Source organism: Camelus bactrianus, chromosome 4 (assembly GCF_048773025.1).
Source record: "Camelus bactrianus isolate YW-2024 breed Bactrian camel chromosome 4, ASM4877302v1, whole genome shotgun sequence".
Lineage (NCBI taxonomy): Eukaryota > Metazoa > Chordata > Mammalia > Artiodactyla > Camelidae > Camelus > Camelus bactrianus.
In genome coordinates this window covers 30,119,454-30,137,863 of record NC_133542.1, presented here as the reverse complement: position 1 = coordinate 30,137,863, position 18,410 = coordinate 30,119,454, and the positions used below count along the sequence as shown (strand labels likewise).

The window sequence follows — 18,410 nt, the reverse complement described above, 5'->3', positions numbered from 1 at the left end:
GCCTAAAAATTTAGGTGTATTTAAGTCAAAGGAACTAGCTAAGTACAAGGTGATAAATTTCTTTATTTACTGTGCTAAGGTTTCATATCATTTCACAGTTATTTTGTTTCAGAAATGGTTTGTCAATTCTAAAATAGCAAACATGAACTATGTTCCACTGCTAAACCAGTTTTTCTGTGATGTATTACAGTGAATTGTTTATTCTCTTCTCTCTCTCTCTCCATATATGTATATTCTCCTTTAAAAATATAATTTATTTATTAGTGGTTTAGACAGTAGAATTAAGATAAGAATCCTAGTTTGAAAAATAGTTGCGTTTATATGGCCCCAACTAAATTAAATTGATTTAGGGTCCCTTTTGATTTTTTGTAATAGTTCAATAAGTCGCAAAAATTTTCAAATTTATCAGAAAAGCTCAAGTGTTGTGACTCTTTGTATATTCAGTCTAAGACTTAATATCAACAAAAACATTTTGGTGCTTTTTATATACCTTTTGTTAGGTGCTGTGTAAGTTATTTTTTGCTAGTAAAATAATTCACTTGACATTAAGTAGTGAAAGACTGTTTGGGCATTAGGTGGGAAAAAAGAGTGGGTGACAGGTTATAATTTATCAGATACAAATTTCAAAAGCAGACATATCCATTCTCACTAATGGAAATCATGATGGTTTACTAAGCTACCTATTTTTAAAATTTTCTTTGAGTTACTGTGTGTGGCGAAAGTGATTAAGATTTTATTGTAATTTTAAGCCAGCAGCATTAAAAAAAAATGGTAGTAACATAATGGTGTCATGAATTTAAAAAGACAAAAATACCATCTAGCATAAAAAATTTATTAGCAGAAAGTACAGTAATATAAGCGACATATTTTTACACATCAGATGGGAAATCTAAGCACTAAACATGATTTCTCATATTCTGATAATCAGTGGGGTGACAGAGGCATCAGTGAATGTGCCATTGAGAAAAATGTGAGCATTAGATGGAATACGCAGCTGGCTTCAGCTCAGCATGCTGTAGCCATTTCTTTTCTGCTACAACCTTTTTGACAACATCTCTCACCCAGTGTCATTTGTAACTGTCTCTTTTTTCGGGAATGTTTATCTAAGCCTAAGTTTTTTAATTCTGAAAGACTCTCGTCTTCTTCCTCATTTTGTCTGTCAAAAATGATTTTCTTAAATTCTTCGAAATTAAGATTTGAATCCTTTAAAGCAGGTTGTTGTGGCTCTGCCGATGGCTGCCTCTCAGACAGTGTGGCCGTCAGCTCCTGTGGCAAATTAGGGGTGAATTCCAACATCGTAGTTAAGGTTTCTGCATCTTTGGTGATGGAGGATGGCATGATTTCTAAGTTTAAAAAGAAGGGGAGGAGAAAAAACACTCATGTTAAGAAACATCAGGAAAACTCTAAAATTTTGAATAGACATAAAGGAAAGCATTGCTTCAATACAATTAAACAGTAAAATGGAATCAGCAAGTGCCCCAGTACCTAAAAAACTTAATTTATTATAGTTGGGCAGTACTAAACTGAAGTACTAGAACATTACCAAGGTTCTGTTTTACTCCACTCGGACCCTCTGTCTTCTCTCCTTATGTCCCCTTAATGCATTCATCATAGCACTTTTCCCTCCCTGACACTTTTGAAGTCATCTTGACCATCCAAAACACACATGAATTTTTCTTAGCTGAGTAATCTTCTACCATGACGAAGCAAGTTCTGAGTTATGATAGTCACCCTTGAAAAACATATTAATTATTTTCAACTATCACATGGTCCATGGTGCCAAGTTACTGCTTCAGGATACAGTTAAAAAGGCAGAATTTTCAACTGCTCTGATATAGTTGGCAGGAGATACCAGTCTCTGATTCCCCTATGCATCTGTCTAACAATTTTTCTTCTCCAGAGTACTTACTACAAATTAATAGTATTTTACATTAAATAGAAAAATGGGTTAGGGGGAGGGTATAGCTCAAGTGGTAGAGCACATGCTTAGCATACAAAAGGTCCTGGGTTCAATCCCCAGTACCGCCTCTAAAAATAAATAAGTAAACTTAACTACCTCCCCCCACCAATAAAATAAATAAATAAATATATATATAAATAGAGAAAAAGAACACTAACCAACAAATCACTGACTAAGAGAGATTATTATCTGTTGTGGCGTGCGTCTCCCGACTAATGTACTGTGTATGGTTTTTGTTCCAGTGTTGTAGATCAGGAACTATGCAAGTTCTGTGTGTTCTTTCAGAAGGGAATCTATTCTTAAGCAGCATCCCAGGATGGGCAAACAATGAAGGTTGGAAGGCTGGGAACCTTCAGGGACCAGCTGACATCTTCCTTATTTATACCCATTCAGTTCAGTTGAACATTCACTGACTCTTTTCGTGTCTCCAGCACTACCAAATAGGAGATATAAATAAATAGTAAACGTTTCCTGCACTTAAAAAACTCTCCTAACCTTACCTATCCTTATTACATCATTTTTGAGAGTTATAGCACCAGAAACACAGATGATGTTTAAATTATAGTGTAACCTGGATCAGTTCTTGCTGTTCTTCATCGACAGCAAAACTGTCCTTTCCAACTTATTAATAAGGCATTTCTCCTGAAATAGTGAAAACAATGAGGTTAAGAGATCTAAATGTAAGCATGGAAGGAGGATTCCTGGGTAACCAACATGCCCCCTCACCCAGGCAGTAATGGTCTGGGACCGGTCCATTTTCTGTGAGTTTTGTAGCAAGAATCTCAGTTACTCTCCTTTCAGTCAACAACAAGCTTCAACGGTTGGAGTTTTCAGTAGAAAGAAAACAATACTCTAGCATTTAGTTTTTCCTTCTAATGCTGTCTCTCATTCAAGTTCTAAACTGGTATGACAGATGAGAATTTATACTACTTTTTGGTAGTCAGAAGTTTTTGCATTTTCCCCGGGTAAGACATCCCAAGTTCAATTCAATCTCCTGATAAAAAACTCTCCTGGCTCTAACTTAAACTGTCTCTAGCTGGGGCCTTATTGAATGCAGAGAAAACCTGATAGTAACTCTCCATAGTCTTAAAGCCAGTTAGTTAATGAATCAAGCAAACCATCTGTAGTGTCTGCCTCATTTATTAATACGTTATGTTTTTTGGCACTTCTTTTTTTTACAGTTGAAAAACTTTTATTCTGAAATATTTTTAAAGTTACACAAAAATTCACAAAAATATGTCAGAGATCTCAGGTATCTTTTTTTTTTTAATTTTGTTAAGAACATTTAACATGAGATCTACTCTTTTAACAGAATTTTAAGTGTTCAATATAGCATAATTTTCTGTAGGTACAATGTTATACATCAGATTTCTAGAACTAATTCAGTTTGCATAATTAAAGTTTTGCACATGTTACTTAGCAACTCCCCATTTTTCCCTCCTCCTAGTCCCTGATAATCACCATTTATTCTTTGCTCCTATGAGTTTGACTATTTTAGATACTTGGAAGTGGAATCAAGCAATATTTGTCGTTCTGTGACAGGCTTTTTCATTCAGTATAATGTATTCCAGGTTCATCCATGTTGTTGCATATTTTAGGATTTCCTCCTTTTTTTAGGCCAGTTGTATACATGCACTGCTTTTCTTTTTTCTTCATTCATCTGTGGATGGATATTTAAGTTGTTTCCACCCCTTGGCTATTATGAATGTTGCTACAATGAATATGGGAGTAGTAATGTCTGTTCAAGATCCTGATTTCAATTGTTATTGGATAAATACCCAGAATTGGGATTGCTGGATCTTTTTTTTTTTTTTTTTTTTTTGAGGAACCGCCACACTGTTTTCCATAGTGGCTGCACAGATTTGCTTTCTCAAAAGTATAGTACACATGGGTTTCCGTTTCTCCACATCCTCAACCACACTTGTCTTTTGTTTATTGGTTATAGCCATCCTGATAGGTTAAAGTGATATCTCACTGGTGTATTGATTTACAGTTCCCTGATGATTAGTGATATGGAGCATTTTTTCTTGTACCTGTTGGCCATTTGTATGTCTTCCTTGGAGAAATGTCTGTTGAAGTCTTCAGCCGATTTTTAAATCAGGTTATTAAGTTTTATTGCTGTTGAGTTGTGGGCATTCCTGATATATTTTGGAAATTAATCCTCTAGCAGATATATACTTTGCAAATATTTTCTCCCATTCTATAGATTGTCTTTTCACTATTGATTATTTCCTTTGCTATGTAGAAATTTTTGACTGGTATAGCCCCACTTGTCTGATTTTGCTTTTGTTGCCTGTGTTGCCCTCTTTTATTAAAATTATTCTCTTTAATTTGTTTTGAAACATTTTTCAGCCCACAACAATTTTAGCTTTTGGAGTCTAAAAGATAGTATTCTCATTGACCTGAATTCATACAAATGCCTGTTAATCATTGTATTTTAGACTCAAATCTCACTAGCATAGACTTCTTCTAATTAAAATATCTATCTTGTTTTAAAAGGGGGTGCAGTAAGTGTTATAATTATGCACACATTGTGGGGAAAATGGTGAGCTAACAATTTAATAATGTAAAAACAAAGGGAAACTAACAATAGAGGTTTTAAATCTCATGAATCACAAATTATTGACACGTACTTCCAAAATAATTCTTGACTAATAATTTAAACATTTCTGTTGATCCTCACTTGTAGGCAGTATTCTGTTAGATTATTTCCAGGTAAATTATGTACTGAGCAGCGATACAGACAGTGTATTTTTATTGAGCTATAGTCAGTTACAGTGTGTCCTTAAAAATATTTTAAAATCACAAGCTCTTCTACAGAAATACAAATTTGGCTAAATGCCTGTATAGGTATAAATGTACTCAGAAAACCATTTTTAAGCAACAATCTGGAGACAATCCAAATGTCCATTAAGAATGGTTAAATATATATGGTAGATTTATGATATGGGATACTAGGAAGAAATTTTAAATTATGTTTTTGGAGAATAACAATGTGAGAAAGTGCTCACTGTATGATGTTAAATGAAAATGCAGGAGATCTACACATGTATCTCCATATGTTAACATTGCTTTCCAGTTCCTCTTTTAATACAGATATTTTTATTTTCTCATTAAATTCTCATTTTTTCAAAGTCTTTAATATCTATCTTTGCATTTTTCTCATTGTCTTATGTATACTTCTCAGCGTTTCATATGAGCACGTTATTTCTTCAGAAGGAGTGAATTAATGAATTCAATGAGTGCAATGCAATGTGGTGTTCCCTACACTGAATCACTAAATTCCTAAACTCTGCAGTACTCATCTATTAATATGATACAAAAATTATATAAGCACTTGCATTAAGTAAATCAATCTCTGACCAATGATGTCAAAATGTAAGTAATTTTATAATCGTGCTTTAAATCCCATAAAAGGGAAGTAATATCCTTAATGTTCACAATAATTTTCCAAGTGTCACCTATATACAGGATATACATATAGCCTGTAAAATACAGTTCTGGTTTATCATAAATTGCATATGTGTTACAAAATATGAAACACTTATTCATAATTGAGCTTGCCTTCTCTGAATTTAATATGAGCTCCTACACTCATGACACTAGCCTATGCCTCCAGTGAAAGTTCCCCTGCTATTTAAACTTAACTTCCAATATCTTTATAAATGGTTTATAAGTAACAAAGTGGGTTTAAAACAAAATTCCAGCTTTAAGCTGTACTCAGTTCTCAGTTCTTGCTCTTGCTTTTAAGGAAAATCCATTGCACCTTCCAAATGCTAGAAGCATCAATCAGATTTTCAGCTGTGTTTGTCAGAAGGGCAAACTTTCCCTTGACTCTTGGTCCCCTTTAGTTTTCCTTACAGGCTATCAGGCCCTTTTCTTTCTCTTCAGTCCCTTTTCTTACAAATGAACTTCAAGAACCAGTTCAAATAAGTCAGAAGCTAGGCTCTCCCCTTTGGTGAGGCTTACAAATAAAAATAAAATTAAAGGGGAAGTTTTCGATGTCATCGGTCACAGCCAGGTTTGTATGTTTGTTTGTTTGTTTGTTTGTTTGTTTTTAAATCGAAGGGGAGAGTCATTAAATCTAAGTCTCTTCGTGTTTACCACTTCAGGAGCCAATTAGAGGTCTGTGCCCTGTGCTCTTTGGTGTGCAAATACACTGGATAACCAGCTCACACCTCACTGTTTGCCCCCTGTCGTCCCAAGTCGAGATGCCCAGTCCAGTTGCCCCAGCTGCCAACAAGCCTGCCGTCATGCCCTGGGATCTTGTCTCTAGGATCCCTCCGAGTAGGCCCCACCTCCTGCGGTCTTTGGACACTTACCTGGTCTGTGTTCCCCCTTCTCCCTACACCGTCAGCCTGACTGCCAAGAGGTGAAGGGCAACAAGTGCCTCTCAGGTGAGACCATTTTCTGTTCTCGGGGCTTTCCCTCCCTCCCTCTGGTGCAATCCTTGGTGAGATCCTCACTGAAAAAGCAAGATACGAGGGAAAAGCCCAAACTTGGAGGCCCCGGCTTTAGAGTTAAGGGCTGAGCGCGGCAGCCAATGAAGTCTCGAGGTAGGGCGGGCTACCGTTCCGATTGGTCGGCAGACCGACAGCAACCAGTGGGAACCCGGGGTGGGAGCTCTCACCTGCTGGCGGTCCAGATCTCAGCCGAGGCTTCTTGTCCTGGCTCAGAGCGGGTCTCAGAGCGGGTTTTGGAGCCGGTCTCGGAGCCGGTCTCGGAGCCGGCCTCCCCCAGGAGACAGAGCCACAGATTTCGATCCAGAGGCGGACTAATTCGCGGCCGCATGCCTTAACGAAGTCGTTTGAACGCTCGCCTGAGGTCTCCTTAGGAAGTTGGCTCAGTAGCAGCCAGACACCTAGCAGGTGGGACAAGAGCAGGCGCGGCATCCTGGACCTGATCTGTGTTGCTGTGGGTGTTTCAGTCTTTCTGTAGATACTGCAGCTGCTGTTGCCTACCGGCCTCCGTATGTGTGCAAATCCCACACCTTCGGTTGCTTTCCCTGCCTGGCTCCTCCAAGTTTTTATAGCCCTCTGGCTACTACTTAGACCTTGAGTTAAGGGTCCAAGCTCCACCCCTTTCCCAACCTACCTCCTTGGAATTCCGCACTCCCCACCCTCTTCCCAGCACTAGTGCACCCCTCCCAACTTTCATCTGTTTGCTCATGGTTAGATTATTGGCCCATTTACAGTTGTGTTTTTCTTTCTTTTCTTATTCTGAAACAACTTTTTTTAACTTACGTAAACTTAAGTCAATATTTGAAGTTTTTATTAAAAAACTAAGCATGGCCATTACACTGAATTATCGCAACAGAAGTAAAATTGAAATCACCCATCTTCTTACAACCCAACATGAACATCTGCTGCATAACTTTGTAATCTAAATATAATTATAGTTAGATGAATTACTATTGTGTCTGGTGTATCAATGCATAAAAATATAGTGAATGAATGGATATATTGCTGACAAGAGAGGGAGAACTGATGATTTTTCTTCATCAAATCCTGGTAACACCTTGAAATTCTCAGTGCATCACGTTAAGCTTGTATACTATCTCAGTATACACTGCACTTTCTCCACTGACTTTCTTTCGACTCCTGTGAGAAATAGTTTGACTGAAACTCTTTACTTGAGTACTGTAATTTGAGATTGTATTCTGTACCCTTAGAGACTGAAGAAAACACACACAGAAATACAGAAACCAATCAAAAAACAACAAAAAAGGCAAGCAAGCCTGCAAGCAATGAGTCTCACAATTCCAGAAAGAATATTTTGGTAACAGGTTACACCACAAAAACTATGTTCTTTTTAAAAATTGTTCTCTGCTTGCTGTATTTTGTAGGAGATCTTTTAACACCTTCTAATTTAACTTTAAAAAATCCAACACAATTTGAGGTGATATGTTCACTACACCTTTCTAGATGGATGAAAACTTAACTTGTAAGTGTAAATAGATTCATGTTTCAGTAATTTGTGTGCTGTGTTCCTAATGTACTCAGGTTACCTCAGCTCCACAATGTATATTAGAGACTTGGAGGAAGTTAGGGTAACTTTGAATTAAAATAAAAAGTCAACAATCACTTAGTTATAAATACAGTTGTAGAATAGAATAATTCTAATTTCTAGGTTGGTCAAATGCTAAGCATTGCATAATTCTTGAAGAAAGAAAAAAGCCTGACCAAAGCTGTGGGATTGTCACAGGTAGTGATTTTAGACTGGTTTCCCCTATGACAAGCAGTTGGGGACAGACCTGTAAACTTAGGTTTGATGGTATTTTTGTGAATTGACAGTCATTTCAAAAAATAATCTATTTGCAAAGCTATCCTGCAAAGTAATTTCTCATTTAAAATGTAAATTTCCAGGGGGGTAAGTTTTTACTTTACTTAGGTGGTCTTGAAGCATCCTCACAGCTGTCCAATGAAGCAACCATCCTCCCATTTTACAGAGAGAGGAAGCAAGTTGAGAGTAGTCAAGTAACTTGTGTGACTTTGTTTGGCACATGTGCCAGATGTGGGCTTGCCCTACTGTTACATGTAACAGGGAAATGCAGGGTTCATGGACACAACTAGGAGGTGTTTAGTATACTTAAAAAAACCTTAAAAACCAAGGAAACTCTTTTAAAGAGAAAAACCAAATGAACGCCCTGCACACATCAGGTAGGTGTTGGACATGAGATTCTTAGTCACGTCCCCTGGATTCCAAAGCCCGCTTTCTTTGGTTCCACTGAATTCCTTGGATCCAACTCCAAGTGCAATTAGTCTGCATGGTGAAAGTTAATAGGTAAACATCAGAGTCTTTAAAACAGTCACTGGAGGGATAAAGCAGTAAGCAAACCTACGGTACTAGTGAGTGAAAGTGCCTCAGCCTCTTCCTAGACCCTTCCCCCTTGTCTATCTCAACTCTGTCTACTTCAGCTCAATCTTTAGTAGTAGAAATGATTTTTCTAAAGTCTCCTTCGGGCAGCAGTGTCCATGTAACACAGTTCTGGTCAATAGGACATAAGCACACATGTGGAAGTTTCTGGCAAAGCCTCTGCTTTTGTAATCCAGGCACTAAGACTTCTGCCTCCTTTTCCTACCTGAAACTCAAAGACTGAGACCCAGAGGTGCAGCATCCTTCTTGGAAGAAGAATGTGTGGAAAGTAGGAGGTAGAGAGCTGACAGGAAAACTGTTGAGGAGACTGCTGGCATCATTCAGATGCTTAAAAACAGGGCTGGATATTTACTCCACGGGCTTCTTTGAAGCCACTGTTGTAGCATTTTCTGTTATCTACAGAGAACACAATCCTGAGTGATACATATATATGTGTGAAATAAATTTTTATATGAGAAATAAATTAAGCTTACATTTATCAGTTTCTCATGAGAGTTTTAGGTATGCTTTAGTAGCTCTTGAATTACATATTTTAAAGATTGAAAAGTAATTATTTCAGAGCTTATACTTGATGGGTGACCACAGATTATCTTTGTACCACTCAAAAACTGGTCATATAATAAGAAGCAGTGAATTCAGCCTCTGGGGCGAGGAGCCTTCTCTGCCTCCCGGGATTTTGTGGAGGAGAGGGTGAGGGGCATGGGCGGGGGCGGGGGCAGGGTCTGTGGAGCTGCTTTTTTGTGTTGGGGGGCTGCATTTTGTCCTTACCAGGCTGTATGTTTCCTGGTCACTTCCCTTGTTTTTCTGGGTTAGAACGTCCACTACGTACATCTTTGTCCTGAATGACAGACAGCCTCTGAAGTTCCGTAGTCCCTTATTGAATTCTCTTGTTCATAGCCTTCTATCTGTAGCACCCTCCAGCCTCTACTACATTCAGTTGGTGTTGGCTAGCGGTTCTTTTAAAAATGACTCTGATCTTCTATATTTCACCGCTAATCGTTTTTTTGACAAGCTTTATGTCGTATAGTAAATTCCGATTTTCTCTGATCTGTCAGTAGCAGACAACCCCACTCCATCCCCATGATAATCAGTGCTGCATTGGATCTATTTTGGTTTGTACATTTCTCTTATTTATTTGAGATTTGGGGAAGAAGGAGAGGTGAATCTTTGTATTATTTCAAGCATCCTGGTCAAAAACCAGTGCTGACTCTATTTTTCATAGAGATAGAGTGTACGTGCTTCACTTCAGGTTGTCATGTTGCTTTACCAAGAAGACTGAAACGAAAAAATGAAAGAACTTGGGATCTTCAGAAAGTCCTCTTGTCAACAAACCTTTCGAAATCTCTTGGTTAAGAGATTAGAAAAGAGAAAGAACTTCATTATTTTCTTTTTCCTTCTATCTACTCAATAATATATGTGCTAAGGGAATATTCAGAAAGGATCATGCCACCAGATGGAAACTCCCTGTGAATAGGAGTCTTAGTTCTGTTCATTGATGATACATGCTTATCATGTAGTAGACACTCAATAAGAGGTCCCCCGATATACTAGTTTTATTGATCACCATAAATGTTAATATACGGAGTCTAAAATTAAGGCCCAACATTAGATATTACATGCTGCTTTAACGTCTGGTGAAACTGGGAGGTGGGCTTAAATGGCTTAACCACAAGTTCTCCTCCCCACTCTGCTCCCACAGTTAAAGTGCCCTAGCCATACAACCGCCCTCATCAAGAGCACCAGGCACAGTTCCTGCTTATCTCTGAGTAGTGGCTTTCATTTCTTTGCCAGCCCGTGGAAGTATTCCGAGCAAGTCACGTTCTCTCACAGTAACCAGGGGTTACCTCACTCTCCTGATGCTACAAGGCCTGCCTCACACAGCCCTTGGTTGTTCACTCCGTTCTGAGTGCAGCTCCCATGTAGCCTTGTGTGGCATGCAGTGTCCTCCTATCCTGGGCTGTGAACATGTGACTGATAGACTGCTGCCAGTCTCATCTCTCCAGTGTCAGTGTTGAATATTGCATATGGGCATGCCATACCAGCTGTTTGAATAGGAGGCAATAAAAGAATTCGCATCAAAAAGAAGATGGACTACTCATGACCGAGGACGTCTGGTTGGCTTTAATGAGCTGCTCTTGGCTAATTAATTGGTTCCGTGAAATGGCAAAGGCCACCTGAGACAGAATGACCAATTCCTCTAGGCTTATGCTTTGGGCATAATTTATGTCTTTGCCAGTTTTGCCAACTCTTCCCACCCTAAAATACTCTCATTCCCAAGACAAGAATTGTCATCAATTTACTATACCACAGCTTTACATGTTGTTGGGTTTGGCCTGTATTTAGCAGGTGGCTTCTGAGGCTCCCACTTGTGAAGGTGGGAACAACTAACCTGAACTGATTGGCTCTTGAGTCCCAATTACCAAGGATCCAGCTAGAACATTCCATTCACTTCATCTAGCCTGGTAATCATCACTGGCAGATTGGGGGCAGTCATGAAGATGATATTTGTGATTGTGCACCCCTGGGACAGGTGCAGGGATGACCCTCTGTAAGGTTTGTGAGAAGGTGGGAGACCACCATCCTGGAGGGAATTAGGCATGGCACCCTGGTTGCTTAAGAAGAATTGTTGCTCAGGCAGAGGTAGTGCCTGTCTCTGGTGCTACTGCTTCCCTTGCTCTGTGACCTACACTCTTTTGACTCCCAGGTGTATCAGGGTGCAAAGTCATGGAGGTCTTTGGCCAGGTGCTGATGGGAAAGAAAAAGGGAGGGAGAATTTGGTACCAGCTGCTCCCAAGATACCAGAGGAGGTAACTCAACAGTTTTTCTATTGCAAAATCCCTCTCCAATATACTTCAGCTTTGCTTGGTGTTGTTGATTATATTTTAATATGGTTGAATTGCAAAGCCATCAGTTAGTCACTCTGCTTTGATTTTTACCTCACCACACAATTGGGAAGCAAACGAAAGTGTGAGTGTATGTGTGTTTATCAGAGGCTCTTTTAAGTAACAATTAAAATGAACTCAGGGTCAGTGCAGGCTAAGAAGCCAAGAAAAATGAATGGCCTGGTGGCTCAGAGAGGCCTCGCTGTATTGCAGAATAACAGAAATCCCTGAAAGTTATTTATCCAGTCAACCCTTGCAGGGACTCAAACCCACCTTTTTTGAGCCCTGGCTAGACTATGTCAGGAATATTTGAACAGCGTGATTTAATTTTAAGGGGAACGAAACACTATGCAATTCCAGATTCTGACGTGGTCTACAAACCAGTGCCAGATCTTAGGCATCTGTTAGCCTACCAGTATGCCTCCCAATCACTTCTTTCCCAAGTCCTCCAGAGGTCCCAGATAATCCATATGGATTAAATGAAGGAAATCACCTTCTCCTTACTCTACAAACTCAAACTGGTTCCCAGTCCTGCTATTTGTCCTTTTCATTTTTCTGAATCCAAAGTCACAGCCTTAGTATGGGTCCTGGTCCGTACTAAGGTGGACCGTTGCAGTGCCTCATTGATTGGGCTATGGGATCTTTCCTCTCTAGTTGACTACTCCCAATAAAATCCCAGTGCAGAGTTTTTCATGCTCATCACCCTTAGGATCGAGTGAACACTTCCTGGTGTTACACCCAAGGACCTTTCTTTGAGCTGTGCCTCCAGGCTCATTTCTTAACAAGTACCCCCTCTGCGGAACCTCTTGCTCCAGGCAAACCAAACAACCATCACCAGATCCCTGGACTTGGCACGTATGGAGCTGCCTTTAATCAGTCTTCTACCCAGGATGCCCTTCCTCTTTACCTCCTTTTCTTCATGGACAAGTTCAATGCATCCTTCAAGACCTGGCCCAAGTTCTCTATAACTATAATTGTATCAAAACTGTATGTTGTTTTGCTTGAGGGTAATGGAGATTGTATTCATGCTTGTTTTCCCCCTTTAAATTTCATCTCCTATATGGCTATGCCAAATCTCAGAGCCTGTCCCCTGGCTCTTCCCTGTGCCTAGAGATACTTTCCCTGTCCCCATACCTGCTCTTCACAGGACTGCCTGATTTATCATTGAAATCTCAACTCAAATGTCACCTTTGTAGAGAGGCAGAAACTACTGTCCCAGATCTAAAGTAGCCTCCCCCTACGTTTTTCTGTCATCTTGTTCCATTTCTGCTGAAGTATTTGTCACCATCAGAAACGAAGTTGTTTATCTTTGTGTTTATTTGTTCTGTCCCCAGTTCTCTCATGCCTCACTAGAATATACCTCCCTTCCTGGAATATAATAACCTTATCTGCTCATTCACGCATGTAGCCCTAATGTCTGCAAAAGTTCGTGACACATGGTAAGTAATAATAAAAATCCTTGGGATTAGTATATAATATGTAGAGTTTGTAATCATAGGAATGGACATAAATAGAATTATTTTATGCATATAAGTTTCTTGGTGAGGGAAAATAAAATGTTGGGCATCCTAAGCAACCTTCCCCTTCTTCCCACCTGTCTAGCAACTGTGTTCTGTGTCATTCTTTGGATGTTTTCACGTTTTGTCTTTCACAACTGTCTTTGCGTGTCAAGAATGCACTAAGACCTAAGTTTTTCAAGACCTTTTAGAGCATAAACAGTGGAGCCAAAGCATTTACATTCATGTTCCTGTCCTGTCCATGTATGACCTTGGGGAAGTAATTCCATCTCTGTGTACCTCAGTTTCCACATCTACAAAATGATGCCTGCCTCATAGGATTTTTGGGAACATTACAGAATATGTGCCAACAATCAGACAGTGTCTGGCCACAGTAAGTTCAGTATACACGTTAATCATTAATTTTAGTTGTTTTCTGTCATGTGGAGACAGGACAGAATTCACAAATCCAAATAGAAGGGGTATCTATGGGAGCCTAATGTGATGGGGAAAGTGTGAGTGACAGAGAAGTGATGAGTAGCAGGACTTTTGTTCCATGAATTGAAAACAATTGAGTTTATTCAGTTTACATTTAGATATTTGTAATACACACACATATAAAGGAAATCTGAAAGATTAGAGTTCCTCCTTGATTTTGTGTTGAATGTTATAAATTTTATTTTAAAATAGTTTAACAGAACTCATCTTGCATTTTATTATTTTAAAATAAAATCCATTATATCAAAGTCTCAAGCATGTAAAAAACTGTAAAGGCCATGATTGAAGTCAACAATTGTGTGTTTTGAGATTTGGTGGGTGAACATAATTTCATTTGTCTATGAAGAATTTACTCTGTTCCCTTCTTGCTTTTTCAAGGCTTTCAAAAGTGATCATTCCTTTTGGCAGCTGCAGCTTACTCTTTTCTGTTTCCAGTATGTTCTCAGCTTCACCTTAAATAAAGTAGAGAAATGTGCAAGGTGACAAAGGGGCCGTCGTCGGCATTGTGAGAAGGCCTACTTGTTGTGTTCCAGGGACACACTGTAACAGTGTGTGGAGGCATGCCCCCAGATCTCACAGTTAAATAGTTCACCCATTGTCCCCAGAAGGCACTTCCCAAAGGAAACGCAATCATGAATTCTGAAATTTCCTAGAGAGAGAAATCAGATGCCAGAGACTTTATTTAACAGAAGACAGCATTCTAAAATGTAGGAGAGAAAAAATACCAAGTAAAGAATTAGTTGTCTTAGGAGGGGTTTAGGGTGGCGAAATCACATATAATTCTTCGTCTTGCCTCTTAATATAAGTGACATGAGAGAAAATAAAGTTTACTAAAAAGTCTAATTTTTCAGAAAAGCTAATCTTTGACTCAAAACCATTTGTAAATACCCAAACTAATATTAAATATGCTTTAGTCTGTATCCACATACATAGACACACACATACATATACCCATTTTTATAAACATGTCCTCTTTCAAATAAGAGCTAGTAATTTCTCGGGCCCGGTGATATTTGCCAGCTTTTATTGTGGACGACAAATGAGCAAGATTTTGAAAAACTGTAATATATGTTGTCGCCATTCCATAAACTCTCCTTGGGGTTGAAGGCAATTGTTTTCTTTAAGCCCTCCTCTTTTAGCACACAATTTAGTTTATATTCCAGACCCAAAAGGAGAGACTATAATTGGCAAGTTATGACAGCATTACAACCATCTGCAAACAGCTTTTCTTCCCGTCAGTCTTAAATAGTAATTAAAAGTCACTATAAAATTATATGTAATTAGGCAGGCTATTAATGACAGACTAGATGTTTCCATGTCAGTGTGACTACCATACGACAGATTCTTAGTATGTATTTTCAGAATGGCTGATAATAAATTCAGTCACATAGGAAGTGTGTATCTCAGAGTCATCACTAGTTAAGAGGGCTAAATATTATAGCCTGAAGTTTTTAGTATGATAAGTTTCCTGGTGGATTCTAAAGTTGTTTTTTTAAACAGGAAGTTCTCACAACATGCCTTGGAAGTGTAAAATTTTATATTCAGTAGACTCTGATGGACCTTTAATGAAATTACCTTGCAAATATACAATCACAATGTTCTTATAAAACACACTTGTTCTCCATTAGTAATATGGTCAAGTGAGTGCTGTGTAATAGAGTTGAAATTTCTTAAAGCTACATATTAATTTTTATGAGGCACTGAGAATTCTAATGTCCTTATAAACAGTGAGACATAGTTGATCTCAGATTAATGAATTCTTAAGCAGATGAGTAAGATGAAACTGAGCAGGTTATTGAAATGAGTTTTAACAGTAGTAAATCAGTTATGTACAGTTAGTGTCCCACTTAAAATGAGATTGTACTCCAAAAGTTAATTTATAGATCCATGTTTTAGAACTCAGAATATGTTTTCCCGTAGTAATAATGCTATAAATCAACTTCCAGACCATCAACAAAAAACTGTTTAGCCCATATTATAGCTGAACCAATGGTTTACCAATATGGCACTCAAAGGACATTGTAATATAGTTTCTATGTGGAAAATGTCCTTCCATTTTCAAGTGAGAATTTTTAAGAACATATAAACCCTGTATCTCCCTAGACCTGGGAATGAGACGTTCTGCTCCCTACTCCCAATACCTGCAGAGGAGTCTGCACCTTCTCCTTTTGCATTCCAAACCCCACAGGTCCCCACAGGGCCTCAGGGATACTGATGGGCTTGTAGCCCAGGAGAGTACAGGATGGTAGAAACGAAGGCTTGGGAAAGTACTGTTTCCACTATGCTCTGGGTTGAAGGCTGGAGGAGTAGGGAAATAGGGATCCTCATGAGAGGTGTAGTGTGGTGGGAATTTGGAAGACATGAATATCCTAGACTAATGGGAAACTGTATCTTCCTGATACAGGAATGGCTTCTGTAGCTGCAGGGGTATTTTCTAGAGCTATAAGATCCAGAGTTCTGTGAGAACAGCACAGTACTGATGAAAACTTACCCACCATCTTTCCAGAAACCAAGAATGTATATAAGTTTATTATAAATTTTAATTATAGGAAGTGTATGTAGCACACAATTTGTGAATAATAAAATGTAGAATGTAATTTATCATTAATTTCATATAGCAAATTGATTCTCATAGAATATTTTTATTGATTGTTGCGGAACTCTTGTATCCATAGCTAACCTATAGTTGCAGTTGATTAGAAAGTGTAATTTCAACGTCAATGATGGCTGGTGTGTTCAGTTATGGTAATGAGTAGGACGAAAGTGAAACAATGACATAACTTGGAACTTTACTTGTTTGAGAATGATGTGAAGTTTGCTGCACCACATAACAGCTTTTAAATGTTAGGACAATATTTTCTGAATGTTTATGCTATTCACAATGTAAATGGTTATGGACACAACACACTTTTAAGCCTAATCTGCATTAACATTTTTCTTCATCACTTTCTTAAATCTAGACCACAGGTTGGCAAACTTCCTTAAAGGGCCAGACAGCAAATATTTTATTCTTGTAGGTTCTTACATTTCTGTTGCAATGATTTGGCTCAGCCATGGATGTGGGAAAGCAGGCACAGACAGTTCATAAATGAATGGACTAGTCCATGTTCCAATAAAACTTTATTTTCATAATAAGTGGCCAGCCTGCAGTGCATAGTTTTCAACCCCTAGTGTAGACAGTCAACAGAATAATAAGTGAAGCGGTGATTTGGCATTTGCGGATTCTCATGGTGTGAATACTCTCATCATGACAAACTTCAAGCTGACTTACCAATGGGATGTCACTGAAGTCAGAGTTGTGTTTGTATTTTATTGTGTCTGTATATTGTATCTGTAATATTACCATATAGAGAAAGTAGATATACATAACAAGAGAACAGACATATATATAACTTAAGTGTATAGATAATAGTAAAATAATTAGAAACTGTTAAGTTCGAGTATTTATTATCATTACTTTTAATATAATGTAATAGTATTTTTAAAATTAATTTAATTTTAAATTTATATGATTTTATTTTTGATAATGACTATATTTAACAATATGCTTACAAAATTCCTGAAAATTTGACAGTTGGTTCTTGTGAGCTGGTATGAGCTGCCTCCAGCACACCACTGTGTGAGAGGAAGTAGACATATTGGTCATTGGAAGCTCAGGGAGAGTCTTGTCAGAATCTTCATAAGTCAAGGGGTCATAAGGAGTGGATCCTTGAATCAGAAAATGAATCAGAAATAGAGACTCTGGTTTACCAAAGACTTACCTTTCATTCTTTGTAGAAGGGTTCCATAGCCCAAGTCAAACTGGTAGATAAGGACAAAGCCTAATGGAACAATAGGGACGATGAAGGCTGGCTTCTTCCTTTTTATTGCTCTGATTCAAGAACAAAAAGAATGAATATCAAGGAATACCATGTAAATACAATCTCTACACTTGATGAAAAAAAAGTTTACCTGCCTTTGGAAGAATATCCTCCATTTCAGAATTTACTTAATCCATTTAAGTCTTGTATGGAAATAGGATTTCCTAACTCATAACCCCTCAGCAGATTGTGCAGTTCTCAGATAGCGTCTATGCTTTGTTCATCTTTGTTTGATGTTGAGTCTCAGATTACTCATTTTAAAAGTGGTTAAATGTTGATCTCTGCCCTTTAGGGGTTGTGGAGGTCAATCTGTAGAAATCTCTTTCTATCGTGGTGTTAAATAAGTCCTCTCTCTAACTTATAGAATGGAGGAAAGGACAGAAGAAATCTAAGAAACTGAAGGCAGAATTAACTATTACTACCCTGGTTCTACAGAGTTACTGCCAAGGACTAAGCTTTAAGGGTTACTTTGTTTACATACATATGTTCTTTGGATCAAAGTCCTATCTTGGCCAACTTAATAATAAGATAATGGCAAAGACAAAAACAAGTAAATGATTTAAGAAAGTTTTAAAGTAAACAGCAAACATACCCAGCTGTTAAAGAGATTGCTGCAATGCCAAAAAATGTTCCAAAATATTTGAGGAATTCCCGTGACCAAGCAATCTGCATCGCCATCTGTCTTTCTCTCATTTCATTCTGCATCATTAGCTGCCTTTCCAGCTGAGGACAAAACAAAGGACAGTGTAATTACTCATCTTTTGAATCCCAGTACAGTTAGTAACCGTCTTTTCCAGTAGATTTTCATTCTTCAGTGGCTTTGAATCTTTCTTTTTCT

The 18,410-nt window shown here is 38.2% G+C and overlaps 2 protein-coding genes across 8 annotated transcripts in view; both read right to left on the bottom strand.

Moving 5' to 3' along the window:
• Window positions 1-958: 958 nt before the first annotated feature.
• Window positions 959-7,137, bottom strand: RLN1 (relaxin 1). Of its 2 annotated transcripts, none has more exons than XM_074361611.1 (2): window positions 6,591-7,137; window positions 959-1,343 (listed from the first exon to the last, which is right to left on the bottom strand). In XM_074361611.1, the coding sequence occupies exons 1-2, from the start codon at window positions 6,850-6,852 to the stop codon at window positions 1,006-1,008; spliced, it is 600 nt and encodes a 199-aa protein (XP_074217712.1). In that variant the 5' UTR covers window positions 6,853-7,137; the 3' UTR covers window positions 959-1,005. The 2 variants fall into 2 exon arrangements, with proteins under 2 accessions (XP_074217712.1, XP_074217713.1); XM_074361612.1 differs by lacking the exon at window positions 6,591-7,137 and adding an exon at window positions 6,283-6,444.
• A 6,634-nt stretch (window positions 7,138-13,771) lies between these two features.
• The window catches only part of LOC105073405 (plasminogen receptor (KT)), a 53,546-nt gene continuing 48,907 nt past the window's right edge, over window positions 13,772-18,410 (bottom strand). For 5 of the 6 annotated variants that reach the window (XM_074361605.1, XM_074361607.1, XM_074361606.1 and 2 more), the window contains 3 exons: window positions 18,165-18,295; window positions 17,474-17,583; window positions 14,171-14,361 (listed from right to left, as the gene is read on the bottom strand). In XM_074361605.1, coding sequence (XP_074217706.1) covers window positions 14,228-14,361; window positions 17,474-17,583; window positions 18,165-18,295 — 375 coding nt within the window. In that variant the 3' untranslated portion in view covers window positions 14,171-14,227. The other variant, XM_074361610.1, reaches the window with a different exon arrangement.